The 24712-nt window shown below is 44.7% G+C and overlaps 2 protein-coding genes and 1 long non-coding RNA gene across 3 annotated transcripts; 2 read left to right on the forward strand and 1 right to left on the reverse strand.

The window, feature by feature from the left end:
• Positions 1–549: 549 nt before the first annotated feature.
• On the reverse strand, positions 550–3402 carry LOC306798407. The gene is made up of 3 exons (XR_013773333.1): positions 3269–3402; positions 1764–1924; positions 550–1113 (listed from the first exon to the last, which is right to left on the reverse strand). It is a non-coding gene; the product is annotated as an uncharacterized lncRNA (long non-coding RNA).
• SLC25A27 (solute carrier family 25 member 27) lies at positions 3372–10958 on the forward strand. The gene is made up of 9 exons (XM_079298427.1): positions 3372–3637; positions 4956–5126; positions 5908–5992; positions 6611–6733; positions 7413–7525; positions 8048–8132; positions 8730–8822; positions 9324–9426; positions 9835–10958. Exons 1-9 carry the CDS (start codon positions 3535–3537, stop codon positions 9904–9906), a joined length of 948 nt encoding a protein of 315 aa, XP_079154553.1. The 5' UTR covers positions 3372–3534; the 3' UTR covers positions 9907–10958.
• A 2388-nt stretch (positions 10959–13346) lies between these two features.
• On the forward strand, positions 13347–24559 carry TDRD6 (tudor domain containing 6). The gene is made up of 5 exons (XM_079298411.1): positions 13347–19953; positions 20372–20490; positions 20826–20915; positions 21323–21380; positions 22831–24559. Exons 1-5 carry the CDS (start codon positions 13368–13370, stop codon positions 22890–22892), a joined length of 6915 nt encoding a protein of 2304 aa, XP_079154537.1. The 5' UTR covers positions 13347–13367; the 3' UTR covers positions 22893–24559.
• Positions 24560–24712: the final 153 nt, after the last annotated feature.

The raw sequence follows: 24712 nt of genomic DNA on the forward strand, positions 1-24712 counted from the left end.
AGCAGAAGCCTTTAGAATGGTATCTCTCACCCATCTGAGATATCTCATTAAATGCTAGATGTGTGTCCAGTGCCTGAGGAGCAGAAAAACGCTTATGAGGTTGAACTGACAACTCAAAACCTGCTGGTCACCTCTATTATATCAGTGCCATGTCAGAAGACAAGGTTTCAGAGAGGTCAGATTAGTTTCTTTGCATGTAGAAAAGTAGCACATCAAAATTACTTACAGAATACATTAAGTATAAAAACCCCCTAGGAAGTGCTGTCAGAATGTACCCCTGCACACCCACAGCAGGTTTGAAGAGAACACAGAACCAGGGGGAGTAGCTGACAGATCAGATGAGTGTGCTGCCACTCAGGGGGACCTCAGCAGGCTGGAAAACAGGCAGACAGGGATTTATCTCAAAATTAGAGAAAAACTACTTGGGAGGGACCTCGAGGATCCCCTGGTCCAGCTTTTCCTGACCCAAAAAGAAAAAGAAGAAAAAAAAAAAGAAAAAAAAAAAAGGACTTCATGAAGTTCAGCAAAAGGAAATTCAAGTTGTGCCCCTGGGTAGGAACACCACCATGCACCAGTACAGGCTGAGGGTGAACCTGGGTGGACAGGAACTTTGCAGATCTGGAGTCCTGGTGGACACTGGGTTGAACATGAGTCAGAGATGGACCTTTGCACTCAAGAGCACCCTGGGCTGCATCAGGGACAGCTCAGCTGGGAGAAGAGAAGGCTCAGGGGGATCTTCAGGTGTGTATGAACACCTGAAGGAAGGGTAGAAAGAGGATGGAGCCAGGCTCTTTTCAAGGTGCCCAGTGAAAGGGCAAGAGGTAGTGGGCATAAACAAATACAGATAAAAATAGAGTTTAATTCCCTTCCTACACAGGAATAGGTGCACAAACATGAACCTTTGTACCTGTGCAGACAAGCAGTACAGCAAAAGTAGCATAGCAGAAATACACTTGGTAGGAGGGTGTTAATAGATGTGAAAAACAGGTGTATTTTTTAAACAGTAATTCTGAAATACCTTGGAATGTTACACGTTGGTTGTTGGTGCAGAAGAACAAGCTCATATATGTCAACTGTGACAAATAGGGTACTGATCTCCATTTTGCAAACTGCCTGGAACAAAAAGATAAATCACTGTCAACTGTAATTTTTATACATTTCTGTGTTTAGCAATCACAGCTCTTTGTATGTTTATTCTCTTGTTTTATTTTATCCATTAAATTACTTCTCTTCCAATAAAGGTAAAGTGCTAAGAGAACAAAAGGCCTTGTAATGCTGGAGAAAATGCATATTTTCATTATATGCAGGATATATTTTCATTAACTGAATAATGAGTTTAAAGTGATCTATGTATACAGGTAAGACATGCTGTCAAACCTCTGTGAAAACATTAATTAAAGGTTTTTGTGTTTGTTTTGGCCTTTTTTATTTGTTTGTTTTGTTTAGGTTGGACTTTTAAGAAATGATTTGGTGAAGGACATGAGATGCAAGGCACTGTTGTGAGGAGAACACAACCAGTATGATGGTGCAGCAGTCACTGCCAAGCTTTCCTCAGTGGTTAATGCCTAATGTTTTTTCCCAAGTGAACTAACACAGAAGCAGAGGTGAGGGCCCTGGGCAGCCTGGCAGCCTTTCTCCAGCAGCACACAGCTGTCCCAGGCCCCACTGCTGTGCTTCCACCCCATCTGGAGTCCACACTCCTACCCTGCATATGCAGCCTTTGGTCAAACGGGCTTGAGACAAACAAAAAAACTCCATCTCACTGAGAACTTAAATAAATGAATAGGAAGGATCTTCTCTGCTGGTGCTGTCTGTCTCAGGATTTGGGATGTTTGATGAATATCCATGAGTATTGGCCCTTCTCCACACATCACTGAGCTGTCCATGCAGGCATCCACCTCTAGTCAGGCTCATTTCAAAGATCCTTTGGGAAGAGAATATTCCTCCTCACAGCCATACCCCAGTCATCTGGTTTAAAAAATAACCTATTTCTTTAGGCTAAAAATGGCCACAGAGAGCTGCTCTTTCCATGGGATGCCACAATGCTATGAGATTTACTTTAAGGAGGGATCTAGTTGTTGTTTTCCACTCCCTAAAGCATGACTATAGAGAAAACAGAATGAGACTGTACCCAGAGGTGTAGAGCTAAAGGATGGTTGTGAAACCCTCATCCTGGGAGGTTTTCAGGGGACCAAACAAGACCTTGGACACCTGATGGAACTTGGAAGCTCTCCCTGCTGTGACAGAGGACAGTGGGATGACTGCAGGTGAACTCTGGAGGTCCTCTCTACCCCAAGTGTCGATGACACATAGGCTGGTAGTGTGGCATAAACTGACCCAAGCCCACAGAACAGCTGTGGAGGGAGGCACAAAGTGCCAGAACAGATTGCATGAACTGTCCAGAAACAGGCTCTGAACCATTCATACCTTCCATGCAGCCAGGCACATTTGCATTAAATTGCAATATGCCCTCCTCCCATTTTTAACCGTGGCTTTGTCAGGAGTTTTTTATCCCTGCGTAACTTCTAATTAATTTTAACCCCAAGAAGGATCCAACTTAATACAAATTACAGGTGACCAATGAGACAGATTCATCCAATTTCAACTGAATATTTCACCTGCAGTGCTTCCTTAATTTGTCTGTATTATTTTGATGGGGACCACACACCAATGCTTTAGGCAGTCTGTGATGTGGGGAGGTGTTTAGGGGTAAGTTTCTATGACCAAAAAAATCCTCAAATCAGCATGAGGATTACTGACTAATGGCTAATGATTAACTTAGGGATTCAGCTGAGACTTAATGATAAAGGAAAAGCTTCTCTTGAACAGTGTGTACTTTTTTTTTTTTTTTTAATATGATGATGAGAACCTAAATAGTTCTACAATGATTTAAGAAAATGAGGACAGGCACACAACAGTCAGCATTCAACCAGGAAAAGCTTTAAACTTTTCACTTAAAGGCTCTGAGAAGTGATCAGTTTCTGCCATCCCAGGCTTGCCGAGATCCTTGTTCTAACTGCAGTGCTGTGTCCTTAATCCGCAGCCCCAGCTCAGCAGTTGCTAATGCAGCTCTTACTAAACCAGATCTGGATCAATTCATCCCTCCTTGATGCAACTGCTTGACACGGGAACAGTTTGGGGCTCCCCAGGCAGTGCTGCCATTGACAGCACCCCACAAAGCCAACAGACCCCACGTGTAACCTCGAGCTCTCATTAACGATTGCTCTTTTAATGAAGATAGCGCACAAGCCCGTGCGTGTGTCTGTACCTGCAGCGCCGGTGTCCGGGCACAGCCTCGGTGACAAACTACATTTCCCAGGAGCCTGTTGCGCCGGAGTCTCCGGTGTCACTGCAGAAGGAGCTGCCAGCCCTGCAGAGCCGCCCGGGCTGCTGCAGTTCCTGGTGCTGGCGCTGCAGAAACATGACCTTCAGCTTGTCTCAACCAGCCCGAGCTGATCTGCGCTAGGGCCCGCTCTCGCTGCAGACACAGCCGGGCAGGGTGGCTGGTTAGCCTCGGTTCATGAGAGATGCTAGATGTCACCTGCAGAAGAAGAGAGGAGCTTACCTCTTCCAGAGAGATGGCCCCGAGCCAGCAAATTCGCTCTGTCAGCCTGTGCAGCGGCTGTGGCAGAACTAGGTACAACTCACCGTGGCTTTCCGAGAGGGAAGGGGGTCAAATTTACTTACGGGGGGCAGGGGGAACATCAGTCCCCGGATGCCTCATTCCTCAGTGTTCCGCTCCAGCAAATCTGCATTTCACTGTGCTAGTCGTGGCTTTTCCATAATCTTTCAGCCTTCCAGGTGTTTCATGCCACCCGTCCGTGGCCGGAGGGAGGGTTTTTCAGGATGAAATCTTTGCCTCGGGGACCGAAGGGCTGCAGTCATTAACTCAGTGCAGTTGTGACTAATTTAAGCTTTGTACTGGCTGGATTTCCAGAAAAAGACTAAAGAGGCAGGCAGATCTGTTGCCTAAGTTACTAGCAAGGCCTTATTCCTTCAGAAATTTCCTTTTCATAGTTAATGGAGGTTAATCGAAGAAAAATATACTCTTAAGTTTCTAGTCACAATGGAGATGCCTACAAAAATGGAGGTGGAAAACTGCTTGGTGAAACATGGAATAGAAGCCCACTGGCATCTGTGTGGCACTGCTTTGTGACCAAATAACTTATTTTGAATACTTTTCAACATATTCTTTATGATTTCTATAGGGTCTTAGAGTCAAGTCAGTTACATTACTCTAAGTATTTGTAACTTCTCGATCTTTGCTAATCTTTGAACATGAATACCAAACTTAATGCACAAATGGACTATAAACCTGCTGAGGCTTTGAGCAGTGACTGCCTTTCCCTGGCACCTGAGTCCTGCTTTGAAAGAATCCTGATGTGTTGCAGAGGAATCAAAACTAAGACAAGCCCTGCTCCCTGTATAAGGAAAGCAAGCATGCTTTAGGGTGGTTTGTAGGACAGATATTTAGGTAAGTTTGTAGGTGAGCCCAAATGTGTGTCTGTGTTATGATTTGTGGGGTTGTTCCTTACCATAACATGTGCTGCCACTGTGCCGGACAGAATTGGAGACACCCCGTGATCGACTGAGAGATGTGACTGGTCTGTATTCAGGGGGAGTATCTGACACAGAATTTTGAATCCCGAGTCCCTCAGAAAGTACACATATTGCATAACAAATCTGCAAAACTAAATATGGGAGAAAGACAGGGTGTGCGACAGGAATGTCACTTAGTTACTTGTGCCTGGAGCCACTTTTAACAGACCTGGAGGAGCATTCTCCTTTTCTCCAGTGATCTCCTGGACCCTGTTGGGCACAGCCTTTGCTCCCTGCCGCTGCCTGCCCAGCCCCTAGGGCGCTGGCCGGGTGTTGCGGTGCAGGTGTTCCCGGCACGGGAAGTCTCCCCGCAGCCGCGCTCCTATTCACCTGTGTTCCCGGCCCTTTGCCCTCAGTGACGTTTCCCCTGGATCTGACGAAAACCCGGCTGCAGATCCAAGGTGAGGCCGCGGCCGGGCGGGCGGTGCCGCACCGCGGGATGCTGCGCACGGCGGCGGGCATCGCGCAGGAGGAGGGCGTGCGGAAGCTCTGGCAAGGAGCCACGCCGGCCGTCTACCGCCACATAGGTGAATATCTGTTCGCGATGGGGCACCATGAGTCCTGCTTTCTGTGGCCAAGCCTTTTGGAGCGAGCTTGCCATATGTTCTTGTTCTTCAAACATATCTGTGAGGACTTTTCAGTCTAGCCTGCAATCCCACTTTAAATATACGAGTTTCCAGATCAATAGCGTCTCTTCCTTCCTTTTCCCAGTCCTTCATGGCCTTATTCTGGCTTCTGGAAAAACACAATGTAAGTTCTCAGTCATCTTTGCAGGAAGGTCTTGTTCAGGAAGTCCAGACACTCAGAGTTCTCAGAACAATAAATGTCTCATATGTGAGGGAAGTGGGGACAGAATAGGAAAAAAGATGAGGTTGCAAGCACAAGGGAAAAATACAAGTGCTTAAAAGAAATGCAATAGTGGTTTGGCCGCAAATAACAGCTTTCTGTGCTTTACTTGGAAATACGGTGACAGCAACAAACCTCAAAAGCACTTGTGGGGGTTTTGTGCTTGGCATCAGCCCAGAAGGCAATGCAGTCCCATCCCCTTAGGGTGCAGGCAAAGCTGCGTTGCCTCCTGGCAGACCTATGGCTCAGCCAGAGAGATTTCTTGATGCTAAAATGCCCTGGCTCTCCACTCACACCAGGCAAACCCCTCACTCTCCCAGTTCTGATCTCAAACATGAGAGCAGTGACCAGCTGACCCAGGTGAGCTCTGGAGTTTCACAAACCAAGGTCTTGATTTCTCTCTCACTGTGATCTCCAGAAATGGCAGACCCAAGAACTGACTCCTGCTTTTGTTTTCCACAGTATACACTGGTGTTCGGATGGTTACTTATGAACATCTCCGTGATTCTGTGCTTGGCAGGGTGGAGGATGAAAGCTTTCCTCTCTGGTAATGTTGCATATTCATGCATATTTATTGCTTGCTTGGGGATTGTCCTTACTGTAGCATTCCTACAGCCATATCTTAGGTCCAAAATGTATCTGATTTTAGAATGGGATTGATAAAATCTACTACAAAGTACTTGTCATGCCTAATGCTACAGGAAGGGGGACCTATGGGTAATACTGAAATTTCTGATTTTACTAAAATAAATAGACCCATAAAATTAACACAATTCATCTAGTGGCAGTGGGAGAGAAAGAAAAGTTTTATCTATCAGTAAGCACTTTGGAATTACAGGTGGGCATTCAGTTATAATATATGGAACTTCATCCTTTATTAGTGTGCTTTGCCATCCAAACCTTAAGCAAAGAGCATAATGTAACCTTGTTGGTTTTTTTCCCCAAGTAAACTTTAAACCTTTTTGAAAATTGACAGAAATATTACTGAGTACATTAACAACCTGTAGCCACCCACAATTATTACCTTCACTTTGGCTGTTAATATATGGAACAACCATTTACACTTATTTCACCTGGGTTGTGCTGCTGAACTCTTCAGCTCGAGCACTGTGACTTTTGAAGACTTTCAGAGTAGTCTGCAGCACAATCTTTCTCAATTTGGCAGGAAAGCTGTGGTTGGAGGCATGTCTGCAGGTGCCATTGGACAGTTTTTTGCCAGCCCAACTGATCTGGTGAAGGTGCAGATGCAGATGGAGGGAAAAAGGAAGTTGGAAGGAAAACCGTTACGGTTGGTTCCTCTCAGAGCTGGTGGCTGTTTCTTTGTCACTGATCATTCTTTGCCCAGGCTGTGGTTCTCTGTGTTTTCTGCCACCCTTTCTCCCCATCTACTCTGTGCCCTTTTGCAGGGAGAGCACACGATTGGCTCTGGGTGGGGAATCAAGACCTCCTCATTCCATTTATACTCATATTCTTTATTGTGATTTATTGGTCCCAGGGACCACAAATCCATCCTCCATGCTGCAGCATGTCCATGCCAGCACAGTAACGTGGGAGGGAAGGATGCTTTCTGAAGATAGAGGGAAATGGCTCATGAAGGATGCACAGGCACAGGGAAGGCTGGCACACAGCAGGGCTTGAGACTCTCCTGCAAATACCAGGACATGCTGCTCTTTGCATCCCAAACTGCTGCCATCATTTGGTGTCACGTATATTTATTATTGTAACCATGTGTGGGATCTAATGGTTGTCTGCTGTTAGGGACCGGATCAGTGCTTTGCAAGGCAACCAGTATCTCTGGTAAAATATTGTGGCAGGAAAGTCAAAGACAAAACCAAAAATGGATCTGGAGAGCCTGATCCTTGCAGGTATAAATTCCTAATCTTAGGTGAGGACCCGGTGCAGCAAAGTACTGGAACAAGCAAATATTTTACTGGACTGTCAACCCATAAGCTGCATCTTGATTTCAGGTTTCATGGCGTGCATCATGCATTTCTGAAGATCCTGTCTGAAGGAGGAGTAAGAGGACTTTGGGCTGGATGGGTACCAAATGTCCAGAGAGCTGCTCTGGTGAATATGGGAGGTAATGGAATAACTTGGCCTGCAGCACTTGAGGCTCCAGCAAAGCTTTTAAAAGTAACAGTTTTTACCTGAGTTTAGGGAAAAGTAAGCCAGGAGCTGAAGGTGTCCCACAATCAGCAAAGCAAGTACCTCACCAGCCACAACCCAGTGCCCAAGTGAGGTGAGCAGGGCAGAGCCAGCAAAGGCAGCCAGGCTTCACCAGGATCCAGATCCATAGGGAAGTGTGTGGTGATGAGGCAGGTCTGAGGCCAAGCCAGAAAGCTGAGCTGGAACAGGGCTGGTGAGGGTCACCCAGATACAGCTCAGCATCATCTGTAAGGTAAATCAGAACAGATGGGAGCAGAAAGTACTCACATGTCTAAAGACAGGACTCAGGTGCCACAGCCCTCATTAAAAACTGGGGGCAGAGTGCCAGCTGTGGCAAAGGCAGGAGCCACAATGGAAATGAACATCCTGTGTCATGAACAGCACAGACTCCTTTCACTCCTGAATGTGCTGTTTTTTCTCATTATCCTCTTTACAGATCTGGCCACTTATGACTCAGTGAAACACTTTTTGCTTCTGAACACGACACTTGGGGACAATAGTGTGACTCACAGTGTTAGCAGGTGCTGTATTCTCCAATTACCCCTTTTCCACTGTGGAGCATTTCCATCCTTGCTGCCTTCATCTGCCTCTCTGTGCCAGCAGAAGACCCCATTCTTTGATTTTGATACTGCTCATGAAATGCAACTTTAGAATTAATTTTTTCCTGAGAGAACATCACTTTATGCAAGACACAAGAGAAGGGATGCAACCATTGCTACAAAACTGCCCTCACTTAGAAGTGCCTTGTTGGTGCATTTAAACACCTTTGCTCTAGTCTGTGGGAGCACAGTGATACAACTTCTGCAGAACATCCTCTTTTACTCTCTTAAGTGATGAAAAAATCGACTTTGTGTAAACAATATCATGAATTGCCAATTGTGGGTCCTTCATCCCTGACTCAGAATTGCACACAGAGGTGAGGGCACCTGGCACTGGGAGGGCATGTGAGCAAGAGCACTACCAGCAAGCCTCCCAAACCGAGTTAATGTTGTGAGTTATTACTCATTATTTGATGATAACTATTTCATTATATCTTTATTATAAGAACTGGAATCATGATGCTGAAATTTTTATGATACACCTTGGTTTCTTCCTTAAGTATCTGTTGCTGTTGGCAGTGTCTGCTCTGGGCTGGTAGCAGCTGTGCTGGGAACTCCTGCTGACGTGGTCAAAACCCGGATAATGAACCAGCCAAGAGATAAGCAGGGAAGGTATAGACTAAACTCTAAACTAAAAATTAACATAGACTTTAATGTCTGTAACTGTGCATTTTGAAACTAATGTGCTTCTACAATAAATAACCTTTTAACAACTGTTAGCTACATTGCTCATTTAAGATAACCCAACAAAGTTAGTACCTAGAGTACCAAAAGTTCAATAACCTCACAACTTTGGAGACCAAGTTTTCAGCAGCACATTGAAACCATGGGTCTCACTGATTTCCCTGGGAGTAAAAAGCTAAGTTGATAATTTGCTCTTCATCTTTCTGGTAATGATTTCACTTATTTAGTAAATGTCTGGGCGTGTTGTTGTGATGGCCACCTAAGCATAACCAGTGGATTAGACTCCAAGGAGCTTATAAAAATTCTTTGGCTTGTAGAAAAAATCTTACAAATTATTAGTTACAAATTATTTCTATGAGAGGGGATGGGTTATTTTTAAATTGTGCATTTGTAATCCTAACACTGTTTGTTCTCCTTACACATTGCTAGAGGTCTGCTCTATAAATCTTCCATGGACTGCTTGATTCAAACTGTCCAGGGTGAAGGGTTCATGTCTCTGTACAAAGGCTTTATACCAACCTGGATGCGAATGGTATGTGCTTTTTAACTCTCCTTACAAGAACAATTAGCATTAACATGTGAGAGTGTGGATGCAGCACTAACCCTATTTAATATTACAGCATTTGTATGAAAGACATAGAATTGTAGAATGATTTGGGTTCTAGAGACTTTAAAGATTATCTCGTTCTAAACCCTCTGCCACGGGCAGGGACACCTTCCAGTTGCTCAGAGCCCTGTCCAACCTGGCCTTGAACTCTTCCAGGGATGGGGAGTTCACAGCCTCTCTGAGCAGACAGAGCCTTGGGACCACTCTGGGAACCAGATCAATAAGAGACTGCACTTAAAAATATGATTTTAAGAGGAGGCAGTTTAATCTAATGGGCTTATTTATTGGGTTACTTTTGTTTTAAGCCTCTAACTTCAGTGTTTGCTTTCACAGGCACCTTGGTCACTGGTATTCTGGCTCACATATGAACAAATCAGAAGGATGTGTGGAGCTACTTCTTTTTAAAATCTTCAATATTGACAGAAGAAAGAAGAGTCGAAAAGCTGAATTCTCATTCCACAAGGTAGTAGGAGCATATGTATAGCTTGTTGCTCCAACTCCAGTCCTTACTGTTTGGGAGCAGCCATGACTTAAGGATACTATTTGATTGTTAGACTGCTACATGAAATTTATATCATCCACAGGATAAAATTGTCACAATAATACTTCAGCTAGCAGCCAGCATCAGCTTTATGAACCAGCAAACAGGAATTAAAACAATTCTACCAAGCAAATAGAACATAATACTGTCTGTTTGTTTGATAATTGAGGTGGTTTCTGTCCTTAAAGATAAGAGCAGGTTGATCAATGCACTGATCAAGTTCTGTGGCTAAGCATCTATAAAATTATTTGGGAATTTTTGTTGTTAATTGCATTTGCACACAGATAAAGAACTACCTCTTGTTAGTTTGATGTGTCAGCAAACCAAGCCTGTAGTGCTAGGTATTGTAAAAGATAAAAGCATTTTACCTAATTCCAAGTCTGCTTTGCACAAGAAGTAGAAAGTTTGTGTTCCTCTTACTTCCCAGAGACTGTCTGACCTCTCCACTCAACTATTTGAGTAAGATCATTATTTGAAATGAAGTCCTGTTCCCAGAAAATCAAAAGCCTAGTTTGCTCTGCAACATTCAAAGGACTGGGGATACTCCATAGGACCAAGCTGAACTACTTGTCTGGTGACAATCTCGGTGCTGATGTGGCAGACTGGGTCATTTTCCATGGAAATGTGTACTCCACCTATTTTAAATCTCAATGGAAATACAATGTTATCTTCAATAATACAAAACATTTGAACAGGAGTGATTTATTTATTTGTAAACCTAAAGCCTTCCAGATTTCATAGAGACTGAGACTAGTGTCGTTTGTCTGTAGGTTCACCTTTGGCAATCAAGAGTCAAAAATGCAGTATTAAAAGCAGCCATGAGTAGATAAAACAAAGCTGGCTTTGATTTAGTAATACCTAGTAATTGAGTTAATGTAGAAAACTTGGCTCTTTGAATAAATTTCTTATTCCAGCATTTCTTCTAGTCTTTGCATAGAGTGTCTCCAATGTGCCATTTTCTCACTGAACACAGTCTGAGTGTCTTCTTGGCTGGCATTTGTACTTTCTGATGGTTTTGCAGTTCAGTTGTGGCTGTATGCATTTGGGGGTGTGGTTCCAGCTTGGAAAAAATTCATCCCACCATTATTAGGGAGTCACATAATCACAGAATGGGGCAGATTGGAAGGGACCACAGTGGCTCATCTAGTTCCACCTCCCTGCTCAAGCAGGGTCATCCCAGAGCACAGGGCACAGGATTGCACCCAGACAGTTCTGGAATATCTCCAGAGAGGGAGACTCCACAGCCTCTCTGGACAATCCATTCCAGGTCTCAGTCACTGCACAGTAAAGTTCCTCCTCATATTCAGGTGGAATCTCCTGTGCATCAGTCTGAAGGTTTTGTTCAGAAATCCTGGTCTTTTTCTAGCTGTCATCTTGAGAAACTAATCCAAGTTCTTTCCATCTTGTACTCCAGTGCCAGCAAAGCTGCTGCTTCAGTTACATCCCAAGCACTCCCTCCTGCCATCCCATTACCCCGATAACCCAGTGATGGATGCACAGCTTTACCTTTCTTGTGAGACGGAATAAGTTTGATCATACAGAATAACTTTGATCATACAGTCATAGAACAGTTTGGGTGGGAAGGAACCTCAAAGATCAGTTCCAACCCCCTGCCATGGGCAGGGACTCCTTCCACTCGACCAGGTTGCTCCAAGCTCAGTCCAACCTGGCCTTGGACACTGCCAGGGATTGGGAATTCACAGCTTTTCAGGGCAACCTGTTCCTGTGTCTTACCACACTCATAGTAGAGAATTTCTTCCCAATATCCAATCAAAACCTGCTTTCTTTCAGTTTGAAGCCATTCTCCCTTGTCCTATCACTCCAGGCCCTTATAAGAAGTCCCTCTCAGTCTTTTTTGTCAGCTCTCTTCAGTACCTGAAGGCCACAGTTAGGTCACCCTGAAGCTTCTCCTCTCCAGGCTGAACAATCCCAACTCTCAGCCTTCCCACAAAGGACAGTTGCTCAACCTCTCTGATCATCATAACCAGCATATTAATTATAAGCAGTGTATAAAACCACTTTTAGCCTGCATTTATCAAAGTTGTCATAAGCTACTTTAATAGGCACACAGCTTGGGAAAATCACTGGAACTTTAAGTTTTGTTAGAATAACCTTGATAGGCTTGAATTAACAAAGCCTGAAAAGAAGAGAGGTCTATTGTTAAAACTGGATAGAAGGAGTGCACAATTTATGAACCACAAGGTCATTTTGCAGAAAACAGCAGACAAAATAGACTAACAAAGACTCGGTATGTGTGCTAAAAAGTCCCAACCTGGGAAAAAAATAACAAAAGGGCTGAAAAATATAGACTAAATTGCATGAGAAGTGAAAAATCAATATGCAATAGACGACAGAATATTAATTAATGAAAGAATCCTGTGATTTAAAACCAGTGAATATTGCTTGCTAAAAATACATATATAAATAAATGCAAAAGTTTTGTATCTGCATCTGTGTAAAGGCCAGGATTTTGTCAGCTACACAACCCCCTCCTGGCCAAGAGTAAAGAAATGCCTAACTTGCTAACACTAAAAAGACAGCGTTAGACGGTCTTATTTATCCCAATGATTTCAGAGGATTTGGTAACAACAGCATCACTCAGCTTAGTGGCACGTGCAAATTTGCCCAGGGTGCACTCCAACCCTTCACTTAGACAATTAATGAAGACAGTGGCCCCATAATAAGTAACACTGGCCCCAATACGGACCCTTGAGGCACTGCTCAAAATAACTTTTTTTTAAAGTGCCTTGCAAAACTTTAACGCTTAATAAACCACTGTCTTTGGGTACGAATGATTAGCGATTCCTGACAGGTGTCTGGAGCGAGCTCCCCGCCCTCACGCCGCGCCCCACCCTCACGCGGCCGCTGGCCAATAGCCGCCAAGCTCCGCGCGCAGGTCCCGCCCCCGGCGCCGCTCTGCCCAATGGGGGCTAAGCGGGCTCGGCGCTCTCTCCCCCTCACCCCTTCTCCGCCGTCCCGCCGCGTGGAGCGCTCCACCGTGAGCGAGGGCAGCTCTGTCTGGCTCTGTGCCGAGTCCCGCGGCGCCCCGGCCATAATTCCGTAACCCTCCTCCTCGTGGCGCTTCCAGTCAGTCTTGGCGTAGCAGGAGAGGCTCTGTGTATCAGCTCGCTCTACCCCTCCTTTTCCCCCTTCACTTCGCGTCGCTGCCCACCCCACCGCTGGGATCATAATGGACTCGGCCGCTGGGGCAGCCGCTAACGGCTCCCCGCGGGTCACGTGGGCGGCGCGTGCTCTATATGAGGCCGAGGGGCGGCGGGTTCATTCACCTCGTGCAGGGGGAAGGGGGGTGCGAGGTGGCTTCGCCATGAGCTCCGGGCCGGGGTCCCTCGGCCGCGGCGATACGGTCACCCTGCGGGTCCGCGCCGTGGGGCTGTACCCCGAGGTGCCCATCCTGCGACTGTGGGGACTGCTGGGTGAACGTAAGGCTGACTATGCCCTCCTCTACCGCGAGATCCAAGCAGCGGCCGGGCCGCGCCTGGCGGCCCGCCCAGAGCCCGGCGGGCCGGGGGCCAACGTGTCCAGGCTGTGCCCAAGAGAGCTGGCGCTGGTGGAGCTGTTGGGCGTGTGGTACCGCTGCTGTGTGGTGAGCTGTAGTGCCCAGGGGTACCGTGTCTTCCTGCTGGACGAGGGGTACGTGGTGACCACATCCGCCTATTACCTGGCACGGGGCTGCTCCGAGCTGTTCCAGCTGCCCCCAGAGGTGGTGAGCTGTGTCGTGGCCGATGTCATGCCCTCCCACAGTCAGGAGGGGACAGCAAGCGGGGATTCACCGGTGTCCAAGTGGACCGTGGAGGCAGTGGAGTTCCTTAGCTTCCTGCAAGGCAAGGAGGTGTCTGGCGTGGTGCAGGAGGTGATAACGCCGCAGCTCATCGTGCTCGAGCTGCCCCAGCTCGTGGCTCAGATGTGGCAGCTGGGCCTGGCCAAACGTGTCTCTCCCAGCTGGTTCTGCGAGGTGCTCAGGCGCTGCCTGCCTTTTGGCCAGTTAAAGAAGCAGCTCTGTCAGCAGCCTCCAGAGTGTTACCTTGGAGCTTTTGAGGGTCCACAGCTTGTCCATATGTTGCTCTCGTACCAGCCTCTGTCACCTGCCTTGGATTACTACTACCCTCAGCTTCAGCTGGGTGTGACAGAGCCTGTCCTAGTGACCCACGTCTCTGACCCACACCACATTTACTGCCAGTTGCAGTGCCTGTCACAGGAGATCTGTTACCTTTCTGATACCATGTGTCATGCTTACGACCGGTGGGAGCAGGACTTATTACCCAAAGTGGGCTCGCCCTGTGCTGCCCGTGGGAGGGATGGCCAGTGGTACCGTGCTATCCTGCTGGAGCTCATTGCTGGGGAGCAGGACCAGAATGCAGCTCTCGTGCTCTTTGTGGACTGTGGCAAGAAGGAGACTGTGACCAGAGCTAACCTGCGCCATTTACCTGCTGAGTGTTTTCGCATGCCTGTGGTCACTTACGTGTGTGCTCTTCAGGGTGTTTCAGATGGGGGCTGTGGCTGGTCCTCGTGCCAGATCAATTTGCTGAAAACGTTGGTGCTTGGCAGAGGAGTGAATGCTCACATCAAAGCCTTTAACTCCTTTGAGCATCTCTATTATGTGACCCTCTATGGGGAAAACGGTGCCGATTTGAACCATCTTTTTGGGTCTCAGGCTTGCTGCCTCGTCAGCACTCAGGTGAGCCAAACTGAGGCTCATGAGCAGCTGGAAGTAGAGGAATCCTTAGCTGAAGAATTGGAGCTGCCACCAGAAGCACCTCCTGTTTTAACACACGGAGATTTGTCTGCAGCTGCTGTAACTGGTGTGTGTCTGAAGACCTGGACATTGTACAGCGCACGGGTCTCCCACCTCCAAGACCCATCTGAGTTCTGGCTGCAGCTCCGTGGGTATTACCAGCTCTTCAGGCAGCTGAGGCAGTGCATGTGGAATTTTTATTCCCATTCCACAAAGCTGGATGGTGCTGGGTGGGACCCACAGCCTGGATCCCTTTGTTGTGCCAGTGGGGATGAGGGTGTCTTTTATCGAGCAGTGGTCACCAGGGTTCTGGACACTGGTGTGGAAATACACCTGATGGACAGAGGCAGTACAGAAACTGTGGATCTGTGTGCTGTGAAGGAGCTGCTCCCTCGGTTCAGGGAGCTGCCTGCTTTAGCTCTGAAGTGTTGTTTGGCAGGTGTCTCCCCTCCAAGAGGGAGCTGGAGTGAAGCCTCTGTGTCTGCATTCAGGGAGATGGTACTGAACAAGGAACTAAAGGTTTGGTTTTTGAATGTGCAGGGTGACAAATACATGGTTGAACTTTTTGACCGGTCACAGTTAGGAGAGGGAAGAGTAAGTAAACTCATGGCCCAGGGGGGTTATGCTAAATACCAGAGGTATGAAATACCCAAGACTTCCCAGAAATCAGATAAGTATGTGACACAGGCCTCTTCCCTAGTGTGTGCTGCAGAGGAAAGCCATATAAATGCAGAGAAGAGGCTCAGAGAAGAATGTGATCTAAAGAGCAGTGATAGAACGCTTGATTCTCCTGTGGGTGTGATGGTCAGAGAAAGCCCTGTTGCAGCCATTCTTAATTCTAAAAGTAGTGAATCTCGTATTTCTCAGGACTGTGGGGGTAAGGAAAATCTGCACACCTCTTCCAGACAGAACTATGTGGAAATTAAGCCAGGTTCCTCTTGCGGTGGCCACTTAGAAGTGGGAAGTACAGTTAATGTTATTTTGTCATATGTTGAGAATCCTAGTTGTTTTTGGTGCCAGCTAAGTAGAAATTGCCATGACCTTGAGGTGCTAATGGATGAAATTCAGGAGCATTGCAAGAATTCATCTCAGCCACACATTTGGCCAAATCTTGTGTGTTTAGCCCAGTACTCAGAGGATAAAAAATGGTACAGGGCCTTAATAGTTAGTGAAGGAGTTTGTGCAGAAAAAGTAGAAGTCATATATGTTGACTATGGCAACAGAGAGCAGGTGTGTCTAACGAAGCTCCGTGCAATTAGTGAACACTTCCTTAGGTTAGAGGCTCAGGCATTCAGGTGCAGCCTTTACAACTTAATCCAACCCAATGGTCAGAATCCTTTTGCTTGGGATGAAGAAGCAATTCAGGCTTTTCGTCAGTTTGTTGTTGATTCATCATCTGACCTTGACCTGAAGTGTACAATCTTTGCCTTGGCTTCAGTAAATAGGGACCTGTTTAACATTGTAGATTTAATCACACCTTTTCAGAGTGCTTGCCAGTTTCTCACTGAGAGAGGTGTAGCCAGACCTTTATTTCCTCAAAAACACCTGGAATCTTTGGTGCAGCTTCACTCTTTCTATTATTCTAATCACGGTATCAAAATTGGGAGTGAGGAGGATGTTTATATTACACATGTTGAGAATCCATGGATATTTTACTGCCAACTTGAAAGGTGTGCAGATACCTTGGCACAGCTGGCTGATAACATCAATTGTCTGAGTGAGAGACTGGCCAGCACAGGAACCTTGGGGAAGTCTGGGACCTTGTGTCTGGCAAGGTATTCTGACAGTCAGTGGTATAGGGGAGTAATTATGGAAAGACAATCTAAGGCTAAAGTCTTCTTTGTGGACTTTGGGAACACAGAGTCAATAGAGACAGATGATCTGCTTATTTTACCCAATGATGCTTCTGATATTTTGCTTGTGCCAATGCAGGCCATAAAGTGTTCTGTGTCTGATGTATCATCTGTTTCCAAAGAAGCTGCAACATGGTTTAAGGAAGCTGTCCTAGAAAGGAGATTAAAAGCAATAGTGGTGGCAAAGGACTCTGATAATACATTGCAGGTTGAATTGTTTGATAGAAATACTCAAATTAATACAAAACTGAAGGAGATAAGCCTAAACAGTACAGGACTGTTTAGTCATGTACACAGTGAGACTTTGTGCTCTAGAAATACAGATGTGAATGAGAGGCATGAGGCTGCAGAGTCCCCTTTAAGTGTAGGTAGGCCTCTTGAAAGAAAAAAAATTCAACCTGAAGCCCAGCAAGAAAAAGGGAGCAAAAAACACTTCAAAGAAGTTGTAAACCTTTTCCAGCGCCCTGTGAAGGGAGATGTACTAGAACCTGATGAGATGCTTAGCAGTAAGAAGGATGCTGTTTTGTTGAATAAAGGAAGGGAGGAGTCTCTGCACTTTACCCAGATGGATACACTGTCAGATACTAAATCTGATGCTGAAGGCAGGTGTGTAATGCTTAAAAATGCATCTGATCTGCCACCACAGAAGATAGTGCCAGCTCTTAAAACCTTAGTGTATGTGTCTTATGTCAGTGACCCGCAGGATTTTTATGTTCAGCTAGGGAGTGATGAGGTTCAGCTCAACAACATTTTGGAAAGTTTAAACAATGGGAAATCAGTGAAGGATCCTTGCAGACAGCTTTTCCAAGCAGGAGATTTAATCAGTGCTGTTTATTCAGAAGACAGCCTGTGGTATCGAGCTGTAGTTAAAGAGAAGACTTCTGACAATTTGATAAGGGTACATTATATTGATTATGGCGATACTTCTGTGATTAGTGTTGATCAAGCACGCAGGCTCCCTAAGAACTTGTCCTCTATTCCAGCAATGAGCATTCACTGCTTCCTAGCTGGACTCAAATGCAAAAAAAAAGCAGACTGGACAGAGAAAGCAGTGTTTTACTTCACCAAGAGAACAAGTGAAATCCTGCTGTCATGTGAATTTGTAAAGAAAGTTGAGGATAAATGGGAAGTTATTCTCAGTGATCATCAAGGTATCATAACAGTGGATTTAGCTGACAAGGATCTTGCAGGTAGAGAAAGACTTTTCTCAAGAAAAAGAATTGATAGAAGAGGGAACCGTGACATGATCACAGGTTGTGAGCCTTTGCCTCTTCAGGTACAAAATGACATCTCCTGTGTAAGTGATTGTAAATCATTTATCTGGAAATTTCCAGAGGCAGGTCAGACTTTAAAAATTTATGTCACAGTGGTAAATAGTCCAGGCTACTTCTGGTGTCACCGTGCTGATACCAATGATGTGAGCTACATTGAGAAAAAAATAGAGGAAGCTGAAAAGCTTGGACTAAGCTCTCTGAATGATGGCAAGTCTTGTATTAAAAGTGGTGACACTTGCCTAGCAAAATACAGTCAAGATGGGTGGTTCTACAGAGCTCAGATCAGCAGTGTGAATGATGGGAATGTAGTTGTTAGACACGTGGACTATGGAAGTGAGGAGAGCATCAGCCTGGAGATGATCCGACAGATGCCAGGGGAACTGCTCAGAGTACCTGGGCAGGCATTTGCTTGCTGTCTGTCAGGTTTCAGTCCCTCAGATGGCTCATGGCTTAGTGAAGCAAATAAGAAGTTTTATGATATGACTGAAAACCTGGTATTAAAAGCTGAAGTAGTAGAAATTCAGGAAAATAAAGATTCTGAAGTCCCTCTGTGTGTTGTCAAGCTGGAAGCTTCTGGCAATAGTATTAATGAAGGGATGAAGAGTTTTTGGAAAGCTAATGAAGAAACTGGTGACAGTGCTTTCTCAAACCATTGCAACCCCCTAAAGGAAAACAGAAGTTCAAACAGCAGTTTGGGTCTTTGTCTCAACAAAGAAACTACTTCTGGATTAGCTCAGGAAGAAAATGAAAGTGCTTTATTTTGTTCTGATCCTTTTCTGGCTGTGACTTCTGACCGCTTAGAAATTACAGAAGCAAATGTGTCAGTGGGAACTGCCAGTGGGAAGGCTGATGATGGATATGAAATAGGAGAGCGTGGTAACAGCTTTGATAAAGGGATACCACTGTCTGAAGGTGACAGTGGTAACAGTATGCTACTAGAACCAATGAGAAGCTGCAGCCCTCATATTGGGAATGGAATGAAAGCTGCAGAACAAGATGTGTCTGAAATACAGTTTGGAGAGGAGGCTGAGCTGAAAGCAGAAGTGACAGGCAGTGCTCCACCAGCCAGCCTTCTCCTGGGAAAAGAACAAGAACTGCAGAGATTGCCAGTGCTCCAGGCACAGCCATCTGCAAGCAATGGAACTAAGACATTAGGAGAACTGGATCCATTAGAAATGCACTTACCACATGATGGTCTAAACGAGCTCCTGCAGGAATTTCTGGAAAAGCCCTCCTTTGATGAAGGAACAAAGGAAGCACTGGAAGCAAAGTCTCTTGAAATGCAGGCAGCACCAGGCAGTGAAGCAAGAGAGACAGTGTTGGAGCAGGAATTGCTGGAGCTGCCAGATGTGAGGGAGAAGAAAGGGCAGTTGACAGCTCTGAACTGTCTTCAAATTTTACCATTACTTAATGAGAAAGAAAACCTGGTGCCTTCAGTTAGTGACAGAGAGGAGTTAGTAGAGCTGATTCCATCTGATGCTCAGCCTTCTTTGGGAGAGAAGACCAAGAAACTGCAAGCAAATTTGTCTGGAGTTCACGAGGCAGAAGCTATACTAGATGATTGGATGGAAACACACCCTCCTTCCCTAAGGCTGTCATCATCTGGTGGTAGACTTGAGAAAGAACTGCACCAGAAGATATGTGACAAGGAGTCAGTGCTAGGAGCCAAATTTGAGCCCTTTCTGGAACTGGTGCTGCCTGATGTACAGCCCCCTCAGGAAGACAAGGAGAAGGACTTGTTAAGGATGGAACATGCTGTGCTACAGAGTTCTGCAAATTCTGGAAGTGAATTTTCATTTCTTTCTAAAGACTCTGTGAATGAAAGGCCTGTTTTCACTGTGCAGTCTTGTGACTGTAAAATCGAGAAACATAAGGGGTGGCAGAAGAGGAAAGATGACTGTGTGGAAGAATGGATGGAACAAGACTTGACTGACTCATTTAAAGAGAGTGGAAATATGTGTGTTCAGTCTTTAGGCTGTAAGCCTGGGGAAGACAAAAAGCAGAATGAGAACTTGGCTGACTGCAGTGCAGGTAAAGTATCTGAACTTAAATAATCAAAATGTGCACATTCAAACATGAGAATAGTTTTCTTGTAAAAAAAACCCTAACTTTTATTCCCTAATATGATAATGTATTAGTCTTAATGCTTTGATAGGTTAAGGACCAAATGTATCTCATGGGTAATGAGGCAGACTAAAACCAACTAGTCTTACTTGGGAAGATTAATGATTTTGAGTGGAAATCCATTTGTGAACATGAAGTGCATTTGCAAGACTGTTTGGGATGATTATGTTTAACTTTCAAATATCAAGTACTTTGGAGGGGGTGGGACAGCAGTGTTTGGGGCATCTGAGATTTTTTTTTTTTGAAGTTTGATGTTTGTGGGGTTTTGTGAGTTTGTTGTTGTTTTTTTCTTCCTCCTTCATTGGTAAATTACTGTTTCTTGCAGCACACCATGACTATCCTTGCAGTCTGAAGGGTTTTGCTGTTGGTTCCAAATGTGTGGTGTGGACCTCTCTCAAATGGTGTGATGCTCGCATTTTGGAGGTATCTGAGAAGGGTACCAAGGTAAGTGTGGTTTGAATACTCTTTCTGCATTCTTAAGATCTGATCCTTCTTGGGTCCTTCTCTAAACTAAACCAGAAGAATCAACTTCCTTCTGGTTCTGGTAGGTGTTTTGCAGCCTTTTTCTCAGTATGCTTGGGTTAGGAGCCTAGAAGAGCCTTGAGCAACCTCATCACTACATTCAGTTTTATTAGAAATGAGCTTGTTCTTTGGAAGGTCCAGACTTCTCAACACCTTCTCAAAGGCACAGAGTCCTTAACTGTACTTTCCTACTGCTGTGTCTTATTTGTTGAGTGCATTGTTGCTGTGCTAGATCCACTTTGGCTCTCTCTGTGCAGGTCTTGAACCTCTGCAGTGGCAATGAGGAGATTGTGCATCCTGAGAATGTCTGGAATGGAATTCCTGATGGAGCTCGCAGATCATCTGAGGTATGGCAGTGTGATAGTGGGCTGGGTAGGAAAGGCTGCTAGCTAACTGCTATATTATGAAAAATACTTACATTATGGAGTAATTAGGAAGGAATAATGAGGTTTTCACCAGTGTTTTTCATGAAGTACCTACCAGTGGTTCGTGTCTGGAATCCAAAGCTCAGGTTATGAGTTGTGCTGCTGGTGATGATAACAGCATGAATTTCCAGTTTGTTCTTCACATGCAGCCTTTTTATCAAAGTGAAAAGTGGGCAGAGGACTAATGTAGTGAGTTATAAGGGGGGGAACAGTGGTAAATAGGAGTCCAGTAGTGCTGGTGTAAGAAGTTAGCCTAATATTAAAGGAAGCACCTCAGTGGAAGTCTTTGCAATACTGCCAGCTTCTTAATAGGATCCCTTTTTGTGCAGGCATTAACCCCTGCAACAGGAAACTTGCAGTCCTTACCAGAGGAGTCCTTACTTCAAGGTAAGTCTATTTTAAGCACCCCACAGGGATTGTGTACTCTGTGTTTGACTGGTTTCTCATTTTCTAGGAAATGCTTTACTTTACAAAATACAGTTGGAATGCTAATATGAGCTTCTGTTGTTGGTATTGTGGTTGGAATTTTATTGATAGCATTAGCTTATGTAATGTCAGTTTAAGGGGGTAACTACATGCAATTAAAGCTGTGTCTGGATTACAAACAAATTTAGTATTTATTTATTCATCTAACGGATTGAGCCTCTTGGATGAGCTGGGGTGGTTCATGCAAGTTACAGATTTTGCCAGGGTTTTTAGCATTGCATCAGCATGCTGCTCTTGGTCATGTTTCTGAGGCAAGGTGAGCAACAGGCAGACTCTTATTAAGCATTTAGTTTAGCATTTGAGTGCCCCAGTCCCATAATTTATAAATCTAAATCCATAATAATACCGTTTTAGTTGTTATAAGGATAATTTGTGAATAGTACATCTGCATCTTTATTATTAGTTAAAATTTTTGAAGTGGTACTAGTAAACACCTCTACAGTGTAACAAATAAATAGTGCAGGTTCTTTTAGTTTATATGCTGTTTCTGTAATTATGGAATTGTAGAGCAGTTCTGGTTGAAAGGGGCCTTTCCTGGTGGTGAAATCAGGGCCAACTAGATGGTGTTGCTAAGGACCTTACTGCCAGTTCTGGAATCTGTCCAAGAAAGGATATTCCAAAATCTGTCTGGGCAATTTGTTTTTGTGATTGCCTGATGAAGACTACACTGAGTTCAAGTGGGGATAGCATTTGTGCTTCCAGGGATTCATTGGTAGTTGTATTTCAGTATAATTATTGATTTATGGGTAACAAATAAGGAAGCCTGGAACAGAGATAAGGTTGCCTTTTGAGCAAGAAAAAGGGGAGTTAAAGAATTTGATAAAACGTTAAAATGGTCAGTCTATGAACTCTCCCTCAATTGTATCACTCAAATGCAGAATTTCTCTTAATTTTGTGGGTTTTTTCTGTTCTTGAACACTTGCATGGAGTTAATGTATGGACTCTCAGCAGCAGCACAGGAAAGGTGAGTCAGGGTTATGCACCCACGTGTCACAGCTGGAACCTGCTGCACACACTGCACTGCCTGCAAAGGCCAAACTGCCTTTCCAGGAGGTAGGAGGTACTCAGGGTGCAAAAACTCCTGCAGTGGTTTATGCCAAGCACACTGAGGGGATGGAGTAACTTGAACTCATAACTGGAATCTGGGAATATTGCTGCTTCATCTTCTTGGGCACTTCTGCTGTTTCAGCTGTTTCATCTTGATATAATTAATAAGTGTACTCTTTTAAAATGGTTCAATATGTCAGAAGAATTTAGTCTGAAACCCTGTAGAGCCAACTTCTCATCTTAATGCCCTTATACACATTTATAGAAACATCTTGATGGTCTAATCTGTGTTTATTCCTTATAGAAAAGCAAACTGGCTGCAGTAGCAATTTAGCTGAAGATCCTCATGTCCTCCAGCAGTGCTGAAACCAAGTGACACACTGACCATGTGAAACTCAGCAAGTGCCTGTGTATGAAATGTCCCCATGAAAATGTGTTTGTGGGAACAAAAATACCAGCAGAGTATTGAGTGGCTTTTTTTTTTTCCTACCTGACCAAATACCTGTCACTACTGAACTTCCCTGTAAAGGAATAGTGTTAAATGCTGTTATTTTCAGCTTGTTTTCTTACAGCTGTTGTTGCTAGACTGTTATTGTTAGCTTGTTTCTTATAGCTGTACTTTACTAAATAAGATTTTGCCTCTTGACTGGCATTTTTTACTGACTGGGGAGGCACTGACTTGTATGGAGTTCTTGGTGGGTGGTTTTTCAACAAAAGTTTCTTGTGAGTTTCTGTATATGCTACTGTGTTGTACAGCACTGTTTTCTGATGTTTGCTTTTGGAAATGTTGCATTGTTAAGTGTTTGGTTTTTTTCTCAAAAAAAAAACCAAAAAAAGTTTGAGGGTTTTTTTGGGGATAGGGGTTTTTTTTTCTCCATAGGGGAACATAGTTGTTTTGGGTTGAAGTCTTGTATTTGGTGCTGTTCTAAAGCAATGGAAGAAGCTGGAATAAAGCTTTGGCTGGCATATATTGGTTTGTTAATGTGTTTTAATGGCTGATGTCTGTTCCTGCACAGAAACCCAGATGCTGTGTGAGGGCTGTGCTGCAGCCACAGGTTGTGTTTTGACCCTAACCAGCTCTCTAGAGCATTGTGAGCTATGGGGAATACTTTGAAACATTAATTGCACTTAATTAATTGAACTTGCTGCAATTATACTAATGAAAGATGAAGCTTTTCCTATAAATATGAAGAAGACCCAGTGGAATGGTTTTGCTGCCACATGTGTGCAGTGTGTTCAGGACATGACCTGCAGTTCTTTTAAGGAGATCTCACCTTTTACTCTCCTCCTCAGGTGTTGAAAAGGGAGTGCTATTTTATAGCACTGTGTGTTCTGTGCTTCTGTATAGCATAGCTGCTCCCTCCTCTTCAGAAACTGGATTTTTCATACTGAAACAAGGGCTTAGGAACCCAAGCTGGGCATTAATAAATCTCACAGAAGATCAAGTGTTAGTGCTGACTCAGTAAGACAAACATGTTTATTTGCCTAATAGAGACAATACATGGCACTAGGCTGGAGAAAATTACAAATTAAATTCTCAAAGACAGGTCTTAGGTGTTATTACAATCTCATTTTAAGATCACAGATTATGTAAAACAATTACACTGTTAAATTCATAATATGTTTGCTTTAGTGGTTTTGTTTGTAACCTGATTCTGAAATGAACAGAATTTAGAAGACACACTCCCATGGGGCAGCTTCAAGCAGTTCTGATCCAAAAAGAAAAGCCTTAAAGTCCATCCAGGTGGCTCTGAAAATCTTGGTCCAGGTACTACCACTACTGTCTGCATCTGTCAGTGAGAGCCAACTGTGTCACCTGGAGCCCATTGTGAGCACCTGGAGAAAGCTGGGGAAGTGTTTACTACCTGGAGAGGCTTCAGGAGCTGAAGCAGTGCTAACAAGGACCATGTAAAGGGAGCTCTAGAGGTGCCACATCTGTATTTCCCCCACAGTCTGACTGTGTGATAGTGGAAACAGACAAGGGAAGAGCTGCTGGAGCTTTGCCCAAGGGCAATTACAGCTGCTACAAGTGCTCCATTGAAAAGCTTTTGAGATATAAACAACATCCTCTAGGTATGGCACTAAACACTTCTTACATTTAAGAGGATTAAGCTCCTGTGAGGAGTCCTGCACCTGGCTTTTCTCTGCTGTCAGCTGAACTCTTTCCTGTAGCTTTTACTGTGACT

The sequence above is a fragment of the Erithacus rubecula genome, assembly GCF_903797595.1.
Source record: "Erithacus rubecula genome assembly, chromosome: 2".
Lineage (NCBI taxonomy): Eukaryota > Metazoa > Chordata > Aves > Passeriformes > Muscicapidae > Erithacus > Erithacus rubecula.

Coding starts and splice junctions, on each gene's coding strand:
- SLC25A27 (XM_079298427.1), top strand. CDS start 3,535: ATGTCACCTGCAGAAGAAGAGAGGAGCTTACCTCTTCCAGAGAGATGG. Junction 8,133..8,729: donor GTGACTCACAGTGTTAGCAG/GTGCTGTATTCT, acceptor TGCTGTTGGCAG/TGTCTGCTCTGGGCTGGTAG. Junction 8,823..9,323: donor CCAAGAGATAAGCAGGGAAG/GTATAGACTAAA, acceptor ACACATTGCTAG/AGGTCTGCTCTATAAATCTT.
- TDRD6 (XM_079298411.1), top strand. CDS start 13,368: ATGAGCTCCGGGCCGGGGTCCCTCGGCCGCGGCGATACGGTCACCCTG. Junction 20,491..20,825: donor TATCTGAGAAGGGTACCAAG/GTAAGTGTGGTT, acceptor CTCTCTGTGCAG/GTCTTGAACCTCTGCAGTGG. Junction 20,916..21,322: donor GAGCTCGCAGATCATCTGAG/GTATGGCAGTGT, acceptor CTTTTTGTGCAG/GCATTAACCCCTGCAACAGG.